This window comes from Chaetodon auriga, chromosome 18 (assembly GCF_051107435.1).
Source record: "Chaetodon auriga isolate fChaAug3 chromosome 18, fChaAug3.hap1, whole genome shotgun sequence".
Classification (NCBI taxonomy): domain Eukaryota; kingdom Metazoa; phylum Chordata; class Actinopteri; order Chaetodontiformes; family Chaetodontidae; genus Chaetodon; species Chaetodon auriga.
Window position 1 is genome coordinate 8,919,610 of NC_135091.1, and position 23,454 is coordinate 8,943,063.

At 43.5% G+C, this 23,454-nt stretch overlaps 1 protein-coding gene across 3 annotated transcripts in view; it reads left to right on the plus strand.

The window, feature by feature from the left end:
* tulp4a (TUB like protein 4a) overlaps window positions 1-23,454 on the plus strand; it is a 28,974-nt gene that overhangs the window by 2,391 nt on the left and 3,129 nt on the right. For 2 of the 3 annotated variants that reach the window (XM_076755643.1, XM_076755644.1), the window contains exons 3-13: window positions 10,221-10,349; window positions 11,522-11,683; window positions 12,259-12,439; window positions 15,465-15,572; window positions 15,714-15,880; window positions 16,807-17,031; window positions 17,205-17,439; window positions 18,532-18,676; window positions 19,273-19,444; window positions 19,742-19,835; window positions 19,952-23,415. In XM_076755643.1, coding sequence (XP_076611758.1) covers window positions 10,221-10,349; window positions 11,522-11,683; window positions 12,259-12,439; window positions 15,465-15,572; window positions 15,714-15,880; window positions 16,807-17,031; window positions 17,205-17,439; window positions 18,532-18,676; window positions 19,273-19,444; window positions 19,742-19,835; window positions 19,952-23,415 — 5,082 coding nt within the window. The remainder of the gene's footprint in view (window positions 1-10,220; window positions 10,350-11,521; window positions 11,684-12,258; window positions 12,440-15,464; window positions 15,573-15,713; window positions 15,881-16,806; window positions 17,032-17,204; window positions 17,440-18,531; window positions 18,677-19,272; window positions 19,445-19,741; window positions 19,836-19,951; window positions 23,416-23,454) is intronic. The other variant, XM_076755645.1, reaches the window with a different exon arrangement.

Below are 23,454 nucleotides of genomic sequence, written 5' to 3' on the forward strand. Positions count from 1 at the left end.
CTTGAATAGGACGGGTAAAGAACAAAAGGCTAATCTTGGTAAAACTAATTGTAAAAGTTGCAATGTGGCATCCCGACACATTTTTTTTTATTCAGAATCAGTGCTCTCAAAACAATGTGTAGAAGTAGTAATAGAGCAAAAGCATAATTTATTACATTTAATCTATTGAACATATAAAGCAGTACATTAAGAAGCATCTTAATAATACAATGGTAGTGCGCTTCTTGGTAGTTACTTATCCCGCCCTCCCCTAGTTCATATCGTCCTTAACATTGTAAAGAAATCCATCAGTTTCTCTGTGTTTATTCTTTTTCTGCTTTATTATTGTTCCCATCGATCCCATTTGAACAGGCTGCTTAAACCTCCTCAATCCTTCATACCTGGGTTGCAGGGGAATGCAACTGACTATAAAATGATCTCTTTAATATTAGTAGCACTCACAAAAATATGATTGAAGAGTACAGCCTCAGCAGTTTTCCAGTCACTTTTTCTTTTTCCCAGCTGCTGTGTTAGGCACAGTACAGTGTCCTTGAAGCTGCCAGTCTTTGTACTTACTGTATTTAGGGCAGGTGTTTGGCAACAACAAGGTACAAAGATGTTTCACTTTAGCTGAAGGATGTCAGACCCCGTGCCATGGTAGTAGTCTTTCTATGGCAAGTGATGTCAGTGTTTTAAGTAGAACAGGGGGAGCGGGGAAGTAATCGATGAAATCTACTTATTTGGTGTTTGGTAGGCATTATGAGCTGTAAGCTCTCAGTGGCTCATGGTTTTGCACTCCCTGCATTAGATGTCCTTGTTGCCTCCTTGTCAGAACTTTTCAGTGCTCCACTGTCTGGCATTGCTCTTGTCTCTCATCATGGTTATGCCCTCCAAAGTTTCACACCACTAGTGCACTGAGTCCATTTATTTTATTATTGGAAAGATCAGTGAGTAATATGGGAGTCTATTGCCTGCCATGTATATGAATAATCCTGTCAGTATATAGCAGTGCTGGCACAAGTGGAGATTGCACACAGGTTGCGTTTTCTGTTTTAGTGGGTGTAGCTGTTGGTCAGATGGAGCAAGGTGCTGTGTCAGCATTCCATAAGGCAGCTGAGGGGAGAGTGGATGAATCCCTACAGAGAGTGACTGAAGCGCAGCAGAAATGTCATTTAACTCTGCCCACTTGAATGTGGTCCAAATGCTGAAATTTCCTTTTTGTTGTTTAGGTGCATGAAGTCTGGAGGAGGTTAAACCTACATACCATAACTGTAATTTACCCACTTTTTTCATATGTGAATTTGACTTCTTTTTTAAGCGTCTTTCAAGATGCTTCTCACATGAAACGCAGATGCATCTGGGAGGAATATGCATCTTTCCCCACTGCCCTCTGACCTCACATCAGCGCCAGTAATGAAAGTAGTAATGTCTTCTCGACATCCACTCTAGATTTGATATAAAGCAATAAATAAATGCGTTGGGAAATACAAAATCCATCACTCATCCACTGTATGCATAATTTGAGCATTTTGACAGTGGTGGAAATCACACTTCCTAATGAATTCTGTCAAGTTATGACAGATCTGTTAACTCACTCACACCATTTCTATCCCGGTTCTGTCGAGGAGAGGAGAGAATGCTGTTTGCACTTTACAGTCCAGTACCAGTGAAAATTACCCCCAGTAGCTTGGTGTATAGTCTCCAGTCCTGTCAACCTCGCTCCATCCTCGCTTGTAAACGACTGAGCCTTTCGAGGATGCCCCTTTCATACCCAATCATGATCCTCTCACCTGTTACCAATGAACCTGTTTACCTATGGAATGTTCCAAACAGGTGTTTATAGAGCATTCCGCATAAATATATTGTCATTGTACTGTTTTCCATTGAGCATATGCCAAAAAGGATTAGCAAATTATCATGTTCTGTTTTATTTATGTTTTATACAGCGTCCCAACTTTTTTGGCATCAGGTTTGTGAAGTGTGTTTTGGAGCAGGCAAAAACTCTCCTCAAGTCAGCAGTGGTCAATTATTTGATTTTATTTTTGAAATAGCTTTGTCAATATATTTGGGTAACCTTTCCTTGTCTTCAAGAGCAGCATGCTCAGCAGTAAAAGCAGCCGCGTCCTCTGACAGCCCTGTCCTTTAAACATCAGCACTGTCATTGAGCACTTGTCGTTGTGGTGACAAGTGTCCTTTCACGTAAATTAGCTCAAGTCATGTTATAAATGCAACATGAACTCATCCTGTCGGAGTTTAGTCCTGCCGAGATCAATACTCATGCCAGCATCCTTATGTTTGACCATTATTCCTATTGATGTATAGACCACAGTGTCCTGTGATCATTTTAATGTAAGTGCGCATCTGAATTGATGTGTCTTTTGGACTTGGCCCAATGTTGGAAATGTAGGAAAGTAGAGGGCGGATCTTAAGCTGTCAGACATCTGTTAAGAAGAGGGCAGAAGTGTAGAAGGCTGTATTCCCGTGGAGTGTTGCACTGCCTCTGCCTGGATAAGGGGTTTTATTTACACTTGAATCCACCACATGATAGAAAAGGTTGGCACTCATAGCACTACAAGATGCTTTGGATAAAAGTGACTTGTGCTGTGGTGAAGCTCAGCTGTTGTCCTGCTCTAGCACCTATTTTGAAGGCTTTCATGATCTTCTTCAGCTAATGAGAAGCTAGTGCAGGTCCAAGGCCTGTAGTACATCTCAGATGAAGGTTTGTCCTCCTCTCTGTGTCTAATTCCCCTTCAGCCAGGACGAGAGATAATTACAAGGTAACAGCTTCAAAGGGAGCAAGGTGTATGTGTGTGGAGCCATGCTCCTTTTGTTCTGTCTCCCACAACCATCTTTTCACAGTGGGTGTCAGGAGCAAACTACTTTGTATTCTATGCTCTGTGTTTTTGGCGGAGCTTGGTTGCCTAGCAGAAATGCTCAGACCCATGTTGCACTCGTATTACACCGTCAAGTTAGCACCACTGTTACCATGTTCCATTTTTGATGCATTTTTGTTTACATGCTTATGATTCTACTCTTTGTCACATTATGACTGTTGAGCACAACAACTTTGTATTACAACCGTATTCAGTGTGCTTGAGTAGCAGCTCTTTTTAGACTAAAAATAAATCAACCAGACAAGTAAAAAAAAGTTGCATTGAGAGAAAATTTCCCTCCTGATACTATTTTTATATCATTATCTAACAGAACTGCTGAACTTTAGCAGCAGGCTTGTCAGTTGCACCACAATAAAATAGAATTGAAAATAGATGAAAGCAATAAGTTTTGCGTCTTTGATGTGACTGTACTTACGATGCTGCAGAGTAACCCCTCTGGGACGTGCATCAGAATAGATCAATACCTCTTTTGACAGTCAGGTGCTTTTTTTTCCATTACAGCGCACTCCGATGCTGAACTGACTGAGCAGCTAGTCACTGGGAGTCCATTCATTTTACATGAGAGCTGAACATCCTAGACAGGCTTGACAATGATTGTCAGCATGTTGATAAGGAAATGTTGGCCACAGCACAGGTTTTGGGCAAATTGTCTTTCAGTATCCTGTCAACTGTGAGCTGTGCTGTTTGTCTTGTAATAGAATCATACAAGCATATAGACTTTACAATGTGAGGGAAGTGCACTAATTTCCAGTTAAAATATCTATCTATCTATCTACATGTAGATATATGCACATAGATATAGATACATGCACATAGATATAGATAGCTAGATATATACGTATATAGAGAGACAGAGACAGAGAGAGGACTCCTGAAACAGTTCATACACACCTCACTACCATTCCCATGAGCATTATGGGTAGATTTGTTCCCAGAGGCAGGAGTCCCACCTGTTGGGACTGATCCAGGCTCTTTCTAAAGGCAAAAAGGGATGAATGTCTAAGGCCCAAATCCAACAGAGACTCGTAACACCAGGGAACCAACTCATGTTTACCACTTCACCGTGTCGGTTGAACTCAGATTGCAGCTTCTTTGGGCTTCTGTGGCCTGCATGCTTTTCCACACACTGACTTGTGTCTAGTCAGATGTTTCTAGGTTTAATACTAGTACAGTGATAATGTTTAGTGCGTGTTTATTTGACACATAAATAGAGAGTATGGAAACGTGTACATTTTCAAGTTTTCTCCACAGAAGTTTCAGTTGAGTCAATTTTTCCTGCAAACTGAATAAAGTTGGATTAAAGTCATCTCTGTGCTGCATTTCTGCCTCAGTTTTCCTCAGTGACACCCACCTCAGCATCCATCACCACCTGTGTCCTGACAGTTATCTGTGTACCCTGGTGTTGTTAGGTTGTCTCAGTAGTTCTCTCCATCCTTCCCTTCATTCCATCATGATCTCCTTCCACGTGCCTTCACTTGTTTTTCTCTTGACTACTGTCTACTGCTCACTCCTTATCTGACCTCTTGACATTAGAAGCCCTGCTCAGGATTGAAGATTACATGACCCATTCACTGCATTAAAATGGTCTCACCAAATGTGCTTAGTTGAAATGGCTTTAGTGTGCTAATCCATCCTTGGAGAGGACATGTTGCATAACACGCAGGCCCCCTGCTTCCTCGGATTCAGGTGTACTCGTCTGCTTGCTAGAAATTTTCCAAGGTGGACAGCATGGCCTGCACAATGCAGGTTCGTTTTGCTGTGAGCAGTGTTTGTAGTCGGGGATACACACTACACACTTTGGTTCGCTTTGCATTAGAGTTGTGCTTTTTGCAGGAGAAAAGCTCCTCATTTAAGTGCCAGACTGCTCTTCTTATCTATGTCTTTTGTACTGTGTATGCTACTTTATGTTTGCTCTTTATGTTTCAGAGAGGTTCAGTATTTACCCAAATACAAAGTCACACATTTACTCATCAGTTTGATTCAGCTCAACCCTTTGCATTTCGATTTGATTAATACAGTCCAGAAATGCAAAAACTAAACACAACATACTGAACAGTTGACAAGTTATTAGTTCATTTGCCTTTTGATGCTACCAGGAGTGTAATGGTACACAAACATCACAGTTTTTGAACATGGCCGTTCTAGACAATACTTGTGATTCCAACAGATGTGCAGCAGCACTTCTCAGAAGTGTCTCAGAAGCAGCTCTCCGCTCTGCTCTGCTGCAAATTCGAGCCTAATCTATCCTTGACGGAAGCCGCGTCGAGCTGCACAGAGCAGACTGAGCCGGGCAGCAACCAAGACATAGGAAGAGTGTAGAGAATCCGGTCACAGTCCTGTTTCAAAATAAAACACAACTTGTGAAGACATCCAATCGTAAAAGCAGACAAAAAAGAAACCCTTTAACTCGAGGTGCACCAATTCCCATACAGTCTGATACTGACTCAAATAGCTGGATTCGGTGTTGGTGACAATGGGCCAATCTGGTATCAGATACCCTTATTTTAATCTATTAAGTCTTTAATAAGTGCATTTATATCTACATATTTAATTGTCCGTAACGTATTGCTTTATGAAGTTAAAACAGTGTTTAAATCAAGCCTGATGTTGCCTTACATATAAAAGAATGATGCCAGTCACTTCCATACAGTGAGACATACAGCTTTTTAATTAAACACTGGAAAATCGTACTGCTGTTTTTATAGATATGGTACTCTATGAAGAGCCACTTCAGTATTATTAACATCCTCAAAGCATTACTGTGAGTGACTAAGTCCATGCATACTGATGTTTCTACATGTGTCGAAGAGCAGCACTGTAGGGAGAAAATATAACCGGTTGATCTGCAGAGCATGCATGAAATAATTACTGAGAAGATTGTCAAGAACATACTGTTTTACAAGCATTTAGCTGCAGGGACAAGTCATTTTGTCCACCTTACAAACACCAAGACTGCACACAGTTTGCCAACAGCTGCTTTCCTCGAGCTTTGACTCACACCTAGTAATAGCCAATGGAAATGCTGCTATCAGATATTGATATTGATTTTATGACATGATTGCTCTACTTGTAAACATTTCACATTCTGTCTCTGCTGAAGGTCCTGTCCCATTGCCCTTTCTGTCATGCTGCAAATCACTCTGACCCTATTTTGCCCAGTTTGGCTTCTTTGCATTTATATCAGCGCCACGCAGCGCTTTTCTTTAATTGAGTTTTGTGTCACATTTAATACCATATCAGACCCAGAGTCAGAGGAGAGTGTGGAGGGGGTTGAGGAGGGAAAGGGGAGAGTGCCTCCTACTACAAGTGCTCTTGACTTTCCAATGATTCTTCAGTCATTAGTCAAGACATTTCTGCTGCTTCTGCATCTTCTGCTGCTTCTTCTTCTTCTGCTGCTGCTTCACTGCTGTTACCAATGTTACCTTCTGTTTTGTTTTGTTTGTATTTATACACCTGTTACTGCTATTCTACAATCCAAATTCCCTATGTGGCACAATAAACACTAAACTGAACTATATTTTTTATGGGTGTGCCTTTATACCACTCATTTTGGACTTAATCCCACGTTTTACTTAAAGCAGATGCATTTGTGCTTCATTTACATCTTGCACGCAGTGTGGAGTGTCATTTAGAGTTCATGTTCCACCAGTCGTGCATAATCATAACCTTCTTGCATAAAGAAAGCCCTTGGAGCCAGGGACCAGTGTTGCCGTGGACTTGTGCGCTCATGACTGCACCACGGTGACACTGCACTGTCACAGCGTCCTCTCACTTCTGCTGACTCCAGTGCAACCCAAAGCTGCCCCTTGATTTGATTTGGTCTTCTCAGTTAAGTTGCTAGGGTCAGCTCAGCTCCCAGCCTCTAAGTCCCAGCAAGAGGCCAGAGCTGCAGTGACAACAGCAAGGCACTGCAGGAGTAAAGACAGTGCCAACTTCCCAAGCAGAAGTTGTCAATGACCAAGCACTGGCCAAAGGACAGAATTAAAGGGATCTGAAACGTGTAGTCTTGTCTTCTCTTACAAGGTATTAGTTGGGGTGGGATGAAGATAAGCTTGAAAACATGTGGCTTCAGGCTTTTTTTCGGTTGCGGTGCAGTGCTCCTACATCTCCCTGTGCAATTTTGAAAATGTCAAATTGTGTGTTATTTCATTCTAAGTTACTTTGAACGCATCTTGAAACATGTGGGCACTAATCACAGAGGGCACAGTGATTCATTTAGTCAGTACATGTCTTTTGCCATGCAGCACTAGATAATTAATGAAGTTTTTTTCAAGTCTGTATGTGTTTGTTTTTGAGCCTTATCTGCCTGCGATGGCCCTGGCTGTCCTGTGGCTTCTCACTCTTATCTTGTGTGTCTCCATGTGACGTCTGATCTCCCAGATCGCTGCGTCACAACGAGGTGCTCAGCTGTCCCCCTTGCGGGATGCCTGACCAGCTCACACTAATCTCCACACTGAGCTAAATTTACACATACACAGATTATTCTCACCTCTGTGAGGCTGCAGATAAGTGTGCACACATGCAAGACGCAGCATGTTTAAAACCAATGCTAATCTCTTCTTTTTTGTGTTTCTTTCGGCCCTTCTTTGTCAGTGTATATACAGTGTATGAATGATGTTAGAATATGCGAAGTGGAGCTCCAGCCTAATCTAATTCCTGATGTCTGCATTGGCTAGAGCTGAATTATGTCGTACAATACCATCCAGAAAATCCATTTTGCTCACCAGAGGTTGCAGACAGTGCACGAGTGGAGTAACAAGACAGAGTTTTATCCCCCAGTGAGATCCTTGAGCATGGAAATTTGTTGTCTTTCACAATGCTACTGCTGAAGCCTGTCAGCTTTGTGCCCAGTGAGCAGTGCTGCATCAGGTGACCACTGTGGCTGACTGATAGATGGCAGGCTGTTTTAAATGGTTCATCAATATGGTCAGCTAGGTCAGAATGACATAGAAACCCTTGCTGCTGACCTGCAACAGGCCAGGCCTCATTGTGTCCCTTTTCCTGCAGCTTGCCAGCTGAGACACGTCTATAGAGCAACATTAGGATTTATTCCACTGGGAGTGGGAGTGAAAACACGGTAAATCTGGCTCACAGGACACCTTATTGCAGAGGGAGCAGTGCTAGGAGAGCAATGAATCTTACTGTACACTCATTACACTAGAGGGCTGCACATGTTGTATTCATATAAACATGTTTGTGCGAGTTCACCCAGGATAACCCTGTCTTTTATCACTTCAGACATTTAACAGTACAAAAGACACTGACAGGGAATTTTTGCGAAGCCCTGCGGGATAAATATGATTGATAAATGGAGTTACCTCAGCATTGCCACTGTAATAGCATAGAAACATCTACTGGGAAACCATCAAAAGATTTTCTTTTACCCCTGTTTACACTTCATTCTTCCCCACACATCAACCCTGATTGTGACTTATTAAATGGTTTGTCTCCTCTTTTCCCAAGCTTACGAAAACTGTGAAATAAGTTTCCCGGTTTTCCAGCAATGTGCTTTTAAAGTTTTGTGCTTAACTATTATTTGTACAAAAATTGTCTCTTATTCAAAAACAGTTCTTAGTGTAAATGGATTTGTTAACGCAGTTGTAACCAATCAAGTGGCATTGGCAATACAAGACGTAGAATACACAGCTGGAGTAACAATGATTGTTTTCCATTACTTCTCTGTGACTTTATAAAATTGCTGTACACATTGCTGAACACAGTTCCACTTGACCATGGATAGATTAGACTCTGCGTTTGTTGTGGGTGGTGAGGAGGGGATGGTGCTGCTTGGGGGCAAAAGAGCAAGACCGGCCCTTTCGGCCACTGATCTGTTAGCCTTGCACTCAGAGAGCGTAAGCCTTGCTAAAACCAGCTCTGTCTTGTGTGTTTGAGCATGTACAGCACACGTGCTCTGCTTAGCGAGAGCAGAGCTGCTCCCTTCTTAGGATTATTCCTCTGGGAATAGGCTGAGTCACGCTACAGAAGACGAGACAGAGACACAGACAGAGGAGGGGGCTGGATGGAGATCTTTAAGATGGGTGACACTGAACAGTTTGATCTATACTTTTGATCTGTAGTGCTCTCTGCCGGTGATCAGTACATTCCTCCTCTGCACTTCATTCCTTATGCTAATCTTGATCCATTTCTGTATGCACTGACCTCTGGGCAAATAGAGAAGCCTGTGCATCTCTGTCAGTCTGGCGTTAGAGGCTGTACAATTTACTGCATGTCTGATCTTTAAACCCATACAGTGTCTTCTGTAGAGACGTTTATGCATCGGTGCATTCAGTGTCTCCTTTGGCTTCCTCCTCCTCTTTTTTTTCCATCCTTTACTGTCACTTTCTCTTTTAGATTAAATTTGTCTTAAATTATTCAGATTTGGACAAAAGAACTTGACCGATATGCAAAAAAGAAAATCACACTGCGATTATTTGATAGATGTTGTAATTGTGTGATGAGTCATGATTGTAGTGGGAATGGTAATTTTTGCATTTCATTTTTACTGAAAAAAAAAAAAAAAAAACAATGAAAATGATGATGTGATTTCTGCTGGGATCTGTACCAAATGAGCATGTGTCCTTCCGTCTGGAGAATACCGTTTGCAGGCCAGGGCATCTCTGAAGCACCGCAGTGCTTCATTTATAATCGTATGTTAGACGTATTTTAAATTTATTAAATAATTGCAGCCCATGCAATTTGGATATTGCACCTGGCCATATTGTAATTTTGATAATATTTCAATGAATGTTTTAGCCTTACATTGAAACATACACAAGGTCAGCTGTCCATTGTTTACAGTATTAAGTTACAACAAGGAAGAATACTCAGAAAAGTCCATAATTGAATGTCATTGTCTGCGATATTGAGCATATTAGCAGCTCCTTGGTGGCTTTTTCAAAATGAGGTTAACCCACTTTGTGATATATTTTCATCTGGTTCGATACTAAATTTAGCCCATTGAAATGTGGAAACTTGGATTTTTCTTTATGGATTTTTGGCATTTCAGCTGTTGCTCCAAAGTAGAGCAGCTTGCTGTGAGTGTGCGGGCAACAGTCCTGATCAAGGGCACTGTGCTGTTGATCATCTCACATTAGCTGTTGTAGTTAAGGGGGCAAAGCTGTTTCAAAAGCTGTTTCAAAGGAACGTCACTGCTAAATTATTTGACTGCCATACCACACACAACACGATCTGGAGTGATTTCATTTGCATATCTATCTGGAATTATTTTACTAGAGAATACTTTCAGGGCCACAGACAATCGCCGTCTTCAGGACATAGGAAAGCCTTTCTGATCATTGCTTTTGTCTCTGTTCTTCCCTTTCATTTCTTTTTCTGTGTGTCTTTAAGGTAGTCTTGGTGCGGTGGAATGAGCCCTTCCAGAAACTGGCCACCTGTGATACAGATGGAGGAATCTTTGTTTGGATCCAGTATGAGGGCCGCTGGTCGGTGGAGCTCGTCAATGACCGTGGCGCGCAGGTACAATACAATACGCAGAAAAGGAACATGAATTAAATCAGTTATTGAAAGTGCGTTTTTTACTTAGATTTGTTTGTGATATTCACAGAATAAGGAGAGCATGCACAGAAATAATGGCCTGCATATAAATAGCTAGTGGAAACACAATATAGAGCAGTAATGGGGGCAAAACAAGCATCAGCAAGCAAACAGAAAAAGTAATGATTTATAGATGTCCATTAATAAAATGGAAATGGCAACCACATTAACTCGCTTGGAGAGTCAGGATAACACTGAGCCATTTGCCGCCAACATTTCCCAAGGGGAGAAAAAGTCCAAGACACCGCGCGTGCTGATTTCACTAACTGCCAAGCCAGCGTACGATGGGTAGGCCTGATCCATCAGTCACTGTCATCTGCTGAGCTGTGTCTGACACATCCTGACAGCTTCTTATCTTTTGTGATCAAATTAGTTAGTAGATGACAGTCTAAACAATAGCCCTATCTTTCACTATATGGCCCGTACAATTTGAAATAGCGCCTCCGCTCTTTCCCCTGGAGGTTAAGGTGTTATTTCAAATGCAAGTGTATTCATTCACATTAGCATTAGCATAGAGTTAGCACTATTGCAGGAGGGCATGTGTTTTACTTGAGCTTACTCTGTGGTGTTCACCTTACTCTGAATACTGGGATGAAACAAGAATATTTCAAAGTACCAAGGCTAACTGACATATTAATAATGACAAGTTTCTCATTCTTGCTGGTAATTGGACAGATTGTGGATTTTACAGTGTTTACTTTCAGGCTACAATTTATGATTAACTTAATAATTAATCATTTTGTCAGAACAAAAATGCCTGTTACTGTTTTCCAGAGCCCAAGATGGCATCCTCAGATTCCTTGTTTTTAATTTAACTAACAGCCCCAAAGATATTGAATTTGATATCATGCATAACAGAGAAAATCAGCAAATAATGACTGATACAATTAACTGTTTATTAAAACAGTAGCCAGTTAATTTTCTGTCGATTAAAATTGAGTAAGTCTCTCAGTTTTTCAGTATAAACTGAACATCAGAGGCTGCTGCTGTTGTACACAACAGTTTAGGTGTATACAGAGATAGATTTCTTTTAATAATCAAGCTAGCATCCTTAAAGTCATTTCATCCTTAACTAATTGCCTGTTGCCCTGCAGGTGAGTGACTTTACCTGGTCCCACGATGGCACCCAGGCTCTTATCTCCTACCGTGATGGTTTTGTCCTGGTGGGATCAGTCAGTGGGCAGAGACACTGGTCCTCTGAGATCAACCTGGAAAGTCAGATTACCTGTGGTATCTGGACCCCCGATGACCAGCAGGTAACACACACACACACACACACACACACACACACACACACACACACACACACACTTACACACGTCTCACAGAACTGTGATTGTGCAACATTTCTGCCTTGCACGATGCCAGCCTTTGAATGCTAATACATGTAGAAGTTTTAGGTTTTCATTTGCCACTTTCAGTGTGTGGACTTGTCATTCAGACAGCAGAGACAGGCCCTTAGGGAGATCATCTGTGAGTGACAGCAAGCATTCTCTGTCTTGAATGTGTTGTGGTTTTGTTAGGCTATGTTTTGCTTTCATGCTGTTAAATTGTCAGCTTAGGTTGAACATCATCAAACTTTCAGTCTGTATATGTGTCTCTGTCTTTGGTCTTTGCCATTTCTCTAAGTTGTTTTCCTTGTGATATGCATTTCTTTTGGCTTTCTTTGCTCTCGATCTGTCATCTCCTTTTCTATTTCTAAGTGTGCCTCCCTCTCCATCTTTGTTCTTCTATCTTTATGTCCGATTGTAATTCAGTCTTTTTTTTTTTTTTAATTCCTCTTTCTTCTTCTTCTTCTTCTCCCTAATACCCGTTTCCTGTTTCTCTCTAGGTGTTGTTTGGTACTGCAGATGGACAGGTGATAGTGATGGACTGCCATGGGCGCATGCTGGCCCACATTCTGCTGCATGAGTCGGATGGCATCGTCAGCATGTCCTGGAACTATCCCAGTTTCCTGGTGGAGGACAGCAGTGAGAGCGACACAGACTCTGACGACTACTCTCCACCACAAGGTAAGCTGCTCAGGGCTCAATATGAATCCTTCCTGGCTTCTCCGGGCACATAACTGTTGATTCAAGTGTTGGGATGATTTAAGAGTACAACCTCATATAGAATTGGAGGGCGATATAGGTTTCCTTACAAAGGAGCTGTGCCTATAGGGAGTATAGTCCATAATCCAGCTGTTTCATATGTAGGTACCTCTGTGCAGAAGAAAGCAGATGTGGGACCATCTGTGAGCTTCTAACTCCTCCCCCCTTTTACTTCCATCTTTTACTGCTCCATCAATTCTTCCTCATGCTCTTAGTCCAAAGGGAAAGAGGAAATGATTCCTAACTGCAGGCACCAGGTGGAAACACAGATTATGGCTGGAAGGTCTGCACTACATTATCAGTAATATCCTCACCCCCTTGGTATATTTTAGCTGGGTACAGGTGGACTTAAACTGTGCCTAGGTCCTCTTTTAAGTCATTAGTTTAGTATGCAGATCATATTATCTATGAATGAGATGTAAAAGAGGGAAATAGTAATAGGTTGTTTGCAGTGACGTTGAATTCAGACACAGGGCCGGAAGTGAAAACTGCAATGGATGAGATGAAGGAAATTTGTTACTGGGCTAGTTTAGATGGAATTATGAGAGAAAGGTATAAAATGAAATTTGTTTGGAGTTTACTGCAGGTATTAGTTGAAGCTTATCGTTGGAGAGCGAAATCATTTTTGGTTGTTAATCTCAAGGGCAATGCCAGCCATTTAATGAAGCTTCAGAAATGGGAAGGTGACTATATAACTATTTTCCACTTGCCTGCCGGTGGAGAGGGAGAGGCGCATTAAAACAAAAGAGTGTGACCAAAAGGAAGGTGGGTGGGGGCCTGCGGTGAAAGATGGAGGGCAGGAGGTGAAGGAGGAGCATAGTGAAAGAGAGCTCTCCTGACAGTGGGCTGACATTGCCACGGGACCTCCTGTTTGCTCTTAATGGTGCAGTAGCTGCTGTCGTAACAGCAGCAGCTATCACGGTGTAAGGGTGTGCGTCACTGGACTCCTCATATGCGACACACTTACAGGACACTTGAGTGGACAATCACAGCCCGGAATCTGGAGAGTGAATTGTATTATCTCGAATGAAGATGCAATAAGCATCTCTTTGAAATGTCTGAAAGCAACACGGCAGGATGGCACAAAAAAAGCAACCTCGGTGGAAATAATTTATCTATTCTGACTGAATTTTCAACGGTGCTTTCTTTACACAAATCCCCCAGGACTCCTTGAGACTAAGTTTAGCAGTGTCAAGGATACAGCCCTGGTACTTCACTGTGATGCCACGGTTGACTGCATGCTATCGTTAGCATTAGGGCCTGTTTTGTCCACAGCAGCCCTCATTACCAGAGGCTCCAGCTTGGAGAAAAGAAATGGGAAAAGACAGGTGGAAGAGCTGCAAGATAAACACTTACTTCCCCCTTCAACTAATTTATTGTCACATTGTCATGATTCACATTTTGTTAATCCACCAATAGTACAGTTCATGTCAGCTTTTCTAGAATTGGCTTCCTGTGCTGATAGCCTACAGATACATAAGATGGTCGTAGTAAAGAACAGTCAACAGAGAGCCTGAGAGCCTATCTGGTTATTTCACTGTGTAGTGCCAATACATGTGTGAATCTGGTCAATCTGGTGCACTGGGACATGAGCAGTCATACAAGGGGAGCTGCATGTGGTTAGCTTTCATTGTGTACACCAGCCCACGTAACGGCCTCATTTTAATTTGGTTCCTGTTTTGTCTTTTTGCTTCCTTTTCTCTTGAGCTTAATTAGTCCCAGTTGCTAAGTCTGTCTTGGTGAGGGTCTGTCCTCCTCCTGCTGTGCTATTTTTTTCCCTCCCTCCACTGTGGGCCAAGTGGTTAAGTTGAAAAGTGCTTGCCTTAGCTGGAGCACTGATTATGCTCTAACTCACTAATTAAACCAGTCAATAGTAATTGATTGGCCCCGATAGAAATTATCTCTCAAGTTGACAACCTGACTGAGACACCAGGCCGCCTGTTCCTCTGCCTGCCAGATCTCTGTCATGATATATGGTGATGACCCATTATCACTGCACTGCACAGCACAACACACAGCTTTTACAGCAGCATCATATATCTGATTTAATGCAACACCCGTTGTAAAGGTAAGATAAGATAAACTTTATTGATCCCACACTGGGGAAATTTAGTTGATACAGACAGCAAGAATAAAAAAGAGATGTAGAAAGAGAAACAAATAGAGGATAATAAATGATACAAAATGCAATCAAGCATATATACACAGAAAGAGTGTGAGAATTATATTGAGCTGATGCCTAGTAGGAAGGAGTAACTTGTGGTGGATGTTAAATTTGTGTTGGTATTTGGGTCATTGCAGAACTATGTGAAAGGACAGACTCAAGGATGTGTTAATGGAAAACGTATGAGTTGTGGTCTGAAGGTGTTTTATTTATAGCAGTTTGATGAGGAATACCACTAATTTGCAGCAGAAGATGCAGCAGTGACACGTGCTGAGTGGTTATCCGGGCAATTGTGTATTCTCGTGAATGTAATACATGGAAACTGAAAATGAATTACAGATGTCAAGGATGTGGAACTGTCCTTGCCTCTCTCATAGGAACCTCCAACTACCTCTACAGTAAACATGGACAGCCTCACACACACACACACACACACACACACACACACACACACACACACACACAAAGGCTTATATCACCCTCTCTAGAAATGCATATTAATCATCCCCTCCTCTGAAGGTTGCCAGTGTGTTACCTAATTATGACTGAAACTAAAAGTTATTTTCATGTCGATTCATCTGCAGATTATCCTCTCGATTAATCGTTTGATCTGTGAAATGTCAGAAAAAAAGCCCATCACAAATTATAGTTAGCAAGTTATAGTTGTGTTCATAGATGAACAGTTTGCAGTTGATGCATTAACTTTGAACTGTCTCTCACCTCATTGCGTTGCTCTCGCATTGCCTCTGTAAGATGTTTGTGTTGTCCTTTGTCTCCTCTCAGTGCACAGCCAGAAACCACTGCTGACAGTCAGCTTCACCTCTGGAGACATCAGCTTGATGAACAACTACGATGACCTCTCTCCCACCCTTATCCGCACCGGTCTGAAAGGTGTGTGGGTGTCTTACTGCATGTCTGTCTCTTTGTTTCATTGCGTCTCCTGCTTACTTGTTCATAGCTATTTACACAATGTGTCAAGGAATATTGTGTCTAACATTATGGTTACTTTTTCTCCTGTGACTTGAACTGCAGATGTGGTGGTCCAGTGGTGCTCGCAGGGGGACCTCTTAGCAGTGGCAGGGATGGAGAGGACCCTCCTCTCGCCCGACCCCTCCTGTCCTCCCCCCACCAGGAATGCTATTGTCAAGTTCTACAATGTTCGGGGTGAACACATCTACACACTGGACACACCAGCACAGGTGATCATCTTTAACAGCGCCACACCAGGCTAATGAGCAGTCTGAATCACAGTACTCAGATTATACTTAGTACTTAGATTACATATGATGCCATTTATCTTCTGTTTCGAGAGTAATGTGTTTCTCCAGACGCATAAGGAATTGTTAATTGCGCAGGTAGCTTCTGTTTAATTCAAGTAGTGCATGTATAAACTTCTATATTTTACACCACCGCAGAAACACGAGGTAACTGCTAAAGTATGATGACATTCAGTGACTTTGGTTAGTTATTGGTTTGATTAAAGGTTTACAGTCTAATAATGCGTGTTGATATTGATTACTAACAGTGGCTGATCAGGCTAATTATCAGCTAATTGTACTCAGTTTGTAAAAGCAGTGTGCAGTAAATGGTTGCCCTTTGTGTGCGTGTTTTTAAACTACTTTCCTAAACACGATGTGCTTGATGGTGTTATTAATGGCTCCTGATGAAACCTGACAGCTCAGTATTCTCGTTGCCCTTTTTATCTTTCTTTTATAAGTAACATTAAAATTTAATCACCCAGAAACAGCTAATACTTCTCTGTATAATATGACCTCCTCTTTCTGTCAGCTGCTGTGTGTCTGCAGTGTATGTAGTGACAAGAAGAGAGTAGTAGTTAAGAAATTCATAAAGTTAATTTACTAACATAAAATATTGTCATGAAACTTCACTGTTGTAAACAGCACCACTGTCTATTGTCTGAAAGCTTATTTCACATAGATTTCATATTTGGACAGCATGTGTCTAATCTTCCATGAAAACGTGTATGAATTATTTTAAGATATAAAATTCTGTCTTAAGAGTCAGCAACCTTAACATTCATCTTTCATGCTGTCCATAAACCCTTTGAAAAAATGTAGTGCAGTATATAGTAAATGACAAAACCATCTTCTCCATCACTCTGCAGCGCCCCATCACCACGCTGTGCTGGGGTCACCGGGACTCCCGCCTGTTCTTGGCCTGTGGCCCGGCGCTCTACGTTGTACGAGTGGAGCACCGCGTTGCCAGCCTGCAACTACTCTGCCAGCAGGGCATCGCCACAGCAGTGAAGGAGGAAAAAGATGTTGCCAAGCTCACCATGCCTTCCCGCCTCTGTTCTTATGTCACTACTGCTTTCGCCCCCACAATCAAGGTAACACAGCGCAAGAGGTGCTGAGACAGCAGCTCATAATTTGACTGAGATTGGCCTGGACAAAGTAGTTTGGTATAACACACTTTAATAGCAATACACTTCAAATAAAGTTGTTATGGTGGCAATGACATGAGTTTTTGAATTACACTACAACCCCATGTTTTCTCTTTCAGCCCCCCATCCCAGATCCCAACAACATGCGTGATTTTGTGAGCTACCCGACAGCTGGAAATGAGCGTCTGCACTGTACCATGAAACGTACGGAGGATAACCCCGAGGTTGGGGGGCCCTGCTACACCTTGTACCTGGAGTACCTAGGAGGTCTGGTGCCTATCCTCAAAGGCCGACGAATAAGTAAACTGCGTCCAGAGTTTGTCATTATGGACCCCAAGACAGATGGGAAAACAGGTAACACTCACAGTGGAAACAGTTAAACCTGGAACATTAAAATCAGCTGTTTAACATTAATACAACATTTACATACAGAGTAGGTGATTCTTAATATAAGCTATTAAAATTGAGCTCTACACTTATAAAATATGTTGAAGGAGAGTATGTGGGAATGATGGAGTCACATTACATCCAGTTTAAGATTTTTTTCAGCCGACTTTTGTCATTCTTATCATTTAACTGGTTGACTGTTTAATAACAGTAAAGGATATTCAAATTCAATACTCTCATGTTGTTACTGCCCTCTGTGTAACTGACCTGGATTTGGATGGCTATTGAAGAACTGCGATGTATTTTCTTTGTTTTTTGTAATACCAATATGATTAAGTGATGTTTTAATCGTAACAAATGTGTTTTTCTGTTTGTAAAGATTCAAGTTAAACTGCTAAATGTATTGCCCTGCAGACATATGTGCCTGCTCCAGTACTTTTCCAGTTATTTGAGTTTCTTGAGTTGGCACTCAGAGTGAGTATGTTTTAGTCACATAGGGCAGACTGGGCCCATGTTAATTAAAAGCTGCTTAATGGGGGCTCTGATGGCCCCTGGGTTCCTCATAAATCAACCCGCACGCTCCCCACGCAGTGATAAATGAAGCCAGCCATGAAATGGTTCCAGCCCATCCACACTTTAATGTCCATCAAATAAATTAGCTTGACCTAAACTGCAACAGCAGTGGTTCACAGACTCCATATGAATGATGAAAAGGACTTGAAACCACTGAAACAATGATTTGGACCAAAGGGATCTAAATGTTTATCTGCAGAACTGGTGGAACATTGCTGCTGCCATCATTTTTTGTAAAAAGAATATGAAGGTTTATACCTCTAGCTGGTTAAAAGTAGATTTCCTCCAATGCCAACTTTATTATAGTAATTTGTGGAACACCTCATAGTCTTTCTTGATTTAGTCCACGAGATTATACAATTTACAGTTTAACTTGCAAGAAATTATGGTATGTAACATATGTATGTTATTTTTAACATGAAACTGGTAGAGATTTGTTCCACTGACTCCATTATTTCCGACCTCCATCTTATGTTCTCTCCTCAGATGAGATATATGGCAACAGCCTGATATCTGCCATGATTGACAGCTGTAACTGCTCAGACTCCAGTGACATTGAGCTGAGTGATGACTGGGTCGGCAAGAAGTCGCCAAAGATATCCAGGGGCAGCAAATCCCCCAAACTGCCCAGGTAAGCAGACGTTTGACCTTTGGTGCACGGCAGCATGACGACTTTAACTAATATTTCCTGTTTTGTTTGTGACGCTGTGTTCTTTGACCCATCAGCAGTCAGCGGTCCATGTGAAATGGAGGTAGTTTGGTTTTCTCCACATAATATTAAATAAATCAAGTCAAGGTGGTTTGGTTTGCATTTGCATAATTGATCAGTTTGAATCAATTTAATTTTTTTTGGAGCCCATTTAATTTCCGAGATGAATCCTGGTTATTGAGCCCTGGTTTTGATGCTTCTGTGACATCAGAGAACCAGATGATGTGTTCGGATGTCTTAGATTGTATGTATTAGTATTAGTATTGATATTTCTGCCAAATACACTGCAATACCAGAATTTACTCCTTGGTTTGAGTTGATTGTACACTGTACCTTGGGGATGAATTTTGTGGTTTGTGTGGCATTCTTGCAGTTCTTAAAATCTTTAACCTTCTTTGCTGTATTAATCCTTTGCATAAATGATTTTCTTTAATTCAAATTAAATGTTCTACCCTGTTTTTTTTTTTTGGTTAACTGCATGCCTAAACCTTCTTTTTTATTTGCTACCTTCTCTGTAGAGACTTAGTTTGTCCCTTTACCAACAGGATCAACATTGATCCCAGAAAATCACCCAAACTGTCTCGTGCTACTCAAGAGATCTCCAGGTCACCACGATTACCTATAAGGAAACCCTCGATTGGGTCACCGAGTTTAACACGGAGGGAATTTCCTCTAGATGACATTACTCAGGTAAAAGTCAAATTATTTGAGCAAAATTCATTGTTGTCCCCTGGATCAGTGGTGCGTAATAATAATCATTACAACACACTTGGCAGTGTTGGATGGTTCGTCAGAAAGTCTGTGAGGGATCACTGCACAGTTTTGCTTCACTGTTGTCACCTATGGATTGATCAGGTCATTTGTGTGTCCAGGGGTAGTGGCAGTGTTTTGCAGTGTTTGATGACGACACATTTCACTTTTATAAATGTGTTAATGCTGTAGAATTTTTCATGGAAATTAATGACTTTCTTTGTTCCTGTGTCGCAGCAAAATTACCTTGCTCAGGTCACATCCAATATTTGGGGAACAAAGTTCAAGATTGTGGGGCTGGCCACATTCTTGCCAACCAATCTTGGTGCAGGTAACAAATCAACAACTTTGCCTTGAGCATTTAGCACTGAATTCATAAGATTTAATTAGTCCCATATGTCAATTGCCTTTATTTTCTTTTTTCTTATTCTTACCCTGCCCCTGTAGTCATCTATAAGACAAGCCTCCTCCATCTGCAGCCTAGACAGATGACCATCTACCTGCCAGAGGTGCGTAAGATCTCCATGGATTACATCAATCTGCCGGTCTTCAGCCCCAACGTCTTCAGTGAAGATGAAGATGACCTGCCTGTTACAGGCCCTGCTGGTGGTGCCGACGACAACCCACCCTGCACTGTCAACATCCCTATTGCCCCCATCCATAGTCCTGCCCAGGCCATGTCCCCCGCCCAAAGCATTGGTCTGGTCCAGTCACTATTAGCTAATCAAAATGTTCAGCTGGATGTCCTCACGAATCCCACAGCAAACCCTGCTGGGGCTGCTGCTGGTGGGTCAGACCAAAGCCAGGACACCATCCTGACAGCCCAATACACTGTTCCCACCAGATACTCCAGTCCTGGTCAGGTCATCTTTGGGGGACTGGAAATGGGTCGCCTAATGGTGGGACCTCCACCTTCGCATCATCCCTCACAACAACAGCAACAACAACCAAGTCACCATCAACAACAACAACAACAGCAGCAGCAGCAGCAGCAGCAGCAGCACCACCAACAACAACAACAACAACAACAACTGCAACACCACCAACAACAAATTCAGCACCACCAACAACAGCTTCAACAGCAGCAGCAATTCCAGCAGCAGCAAATGCTTCAGCACCAACACTTACAACAGCAACAGCAGCTTCAGCAACAGCACATTCAGCAGCAGCTCCAACATATACAGCAGCAGCAGCAGCAGCAGCACCATCAGCTCCAACAGCACATACAGCAACAGCAACAACTACAACAGCAGCACCAACAAATTCAGCATCAGATGCAACAGCAGCAGCAAATGCACCATCAACAGCAATCACAGCAGCAGCATCAGATGCAGCAACAGCAGCACCATCATCAACTTCAGCAGCAGCTCCAAATTCAAATTCCTGTTCCCTCTATGTCATCGGGTCAGCCTTCAGGTGCAGCTGTGCACCAGCTCCAGCCAGGAGCACTACAGATACAGATCCCTCATCCACCTGCTGATTTAGTGGTTGAGAGAGCAGTGGGGGGTGAACACGAGCACCTACTGAAAATCAAAACCACTCGGTCAACTCCACAGCTGGCTGAGGGTGACACAGTGGTGTTCAGTGCCCCCCTAGAGCTCAGCAAGATGAACCCCCCGCCCCCCTACCCCGGGACAGTTGCTGCTGCTGTGGCTGCTGCAGCGGCTGCTGCTGCTTCAGCATCCGCCTCCACAGCAGCCTCCAATGCTGCATCTGGAACAGGAGGTGGTACCAGTGGGACGCCTCCCCCTGGTGACCTTTGTATGAAGAAAGGAGACTTCCCACTTTATCCGTCAGGTCAGCAACAAGCGCAGTACCCCACACCACTGGGATATGAGAGGATAACGACATTTGACAGCAGTGGGAATGTGGAAGAAGTGTGTCGTCCTCGAACACGTCTTGTCTGCAATCAGAATGTCTACACACTCCAGGGACCTGGCAGCTCTGCCACTCTCAGGGTCACCTCCTCATCCTCGTCCTCAGCTGACAAAAAGATACAGCTGCCCTACACCTCTGCCACTCTCAACAGACTCACTGCACCTCGTTATTCCATACCCAGCGGAGACCCACCCCCATACCCTGACACAGCCAATCAGAACAGTGCTGTTGCCAGGAACCCTGGACAGAGGCTCGACAGCAGTCTGATCCACGCCACTCTCAGGAGGAACAGCCGAGAGGCCGCTCTCAAAGTTTCCCAGATGCTGGAACCACCCAGACCACTGCCTCCCAAGGCGAAAAACAGTAGTGCACTAGCAGCATCGTTCCAGCAGAGGGTGCCAACAGCCTTATACACCTGCAGTCAGTGTAGCAGTGGATCCAGTGTTGGAGGCACTGCCCCTGGGAGTGCGAATGGAATAGCAGGAGGAACTATTATCAGACAGGATTTCCCTCCAGGGAATGGGGCACCACACAGCACAGTTATTGTTCACTCCAACAGTGCTACTCCTCTGGCCTCCCAGTCCTCTTACAACCTGCTGAGCGCTCTTGATGGATCTGGGACTGCAACGGGAGGAGGAAGTAACAGAGACAGGGCTGATTATGTTAATTCAGCATTTACTGAGGATGAAACACTGAACCAGTCACTGAGGCATCTGGCGCTAGGAGGGAATGATGCATCAGGGCTGGTTGTCAAACGCCCACCTCCCTATCAGTGGGACCCAGCTGCCACAGAGGAGGTGTGGGTTCCTCAGGAACGGACTGCAACGCTGAATCCCAATGCCCCCCCTGGATCCCACAAACCACCCCCACTTATTCTTAGCCCAGCTCAGCACTTGGATGTGTCTAGGCTGCCTTTTGTCCTTTCTCCAAAGTCCCCCACCAGCCCCAGTGCTGCATCATTTCAAGCTGCTGCAGCAGCTGCAGGCTACCAAATATCTCTTCAGTATCCTCCAGCAGCTGCCTATTCTGGAGCCCAGCTCCAGCCAATCCCCGGGTCACCACGCCCCTGTACCTCCCCAAAGGAGGTGGTGGCACCAGTACCCTTCTCACAGCAGGATGCAACTCTTGTCTTACCACCAGGTTATCCTGCAAACCTGGCAAACCTAGCCTGCTGTCCTCTTCCACCCATGTATCCAGGAGGAAGTGCTTGTGCCGGACTTCCCATTCCCCCCATTGCCCTTCACACTCCTTGGGGTACGTATAATTCTTGCCCGCCTATGCCCAGTCCTGCAGTGCCACTACCACCCAAAGCCTCCCACATGGCAGTAGACAAAAATGTTCTCTCGCCTCCTCCTCCTCCTCCACCACCCCCTCCGCCACCACCAGCAGAACTGCAGAGCCATGGAGGATTACAAGAAGCGATGGCAGAGGCTGGGGAAGGGTTCCAGGAGGTGCTTTCCTTGACTGAGAGCCCTGTGCCACAGCGGTCTGAGAAGTTCAGCAAAAAGAACCGCAAGCGGGTGGAAGGCCGCGCTGAGGAGGCCAATGTGCCACAATTGGCAGAGGGGAGCAAGTCGAAAAAAGAGGGCAGAGCTTTGGGTGATTTCAACTCACTCATCTCCAGCCCACGGCTGGGAGGAAGGGACAAGAAAAAGCTGAAGGGACAGAAAGAGCAGCAGTTGAAGGCCAAGAAGCTGAGTAAGGCCACTGCCAATAGTGAGTTCCAAGACAGTTCAGAAAGTGAGCCTGAGCTCTTCATCAGTGGGGATGAGCTGCTCAATCAGTGCCAGAGTGGTAAGAAGGGCTGGAAGAGTAAGAGGAACCTGCGGGCAGCCAGTGAGCTGGATGAGATCAAGTGCAGAAAGGCCAACGAGAAGGAGGACAGAGGGCTGGGCAGTCAGGGGTTTGTGTATGTCATGGCCAACAAGCAGCCACTATGGAATGAAGCTACGCAGGTCTACCAGCTGGACTTTGGAGGGCGGGTCACACAGGAGTCTGCCAAGAACTTTCAAATTGAACTGGAGGGCAGACAGGTAAGAGAGCTGTAGCTCAAGAAATATTCACTGCATGTT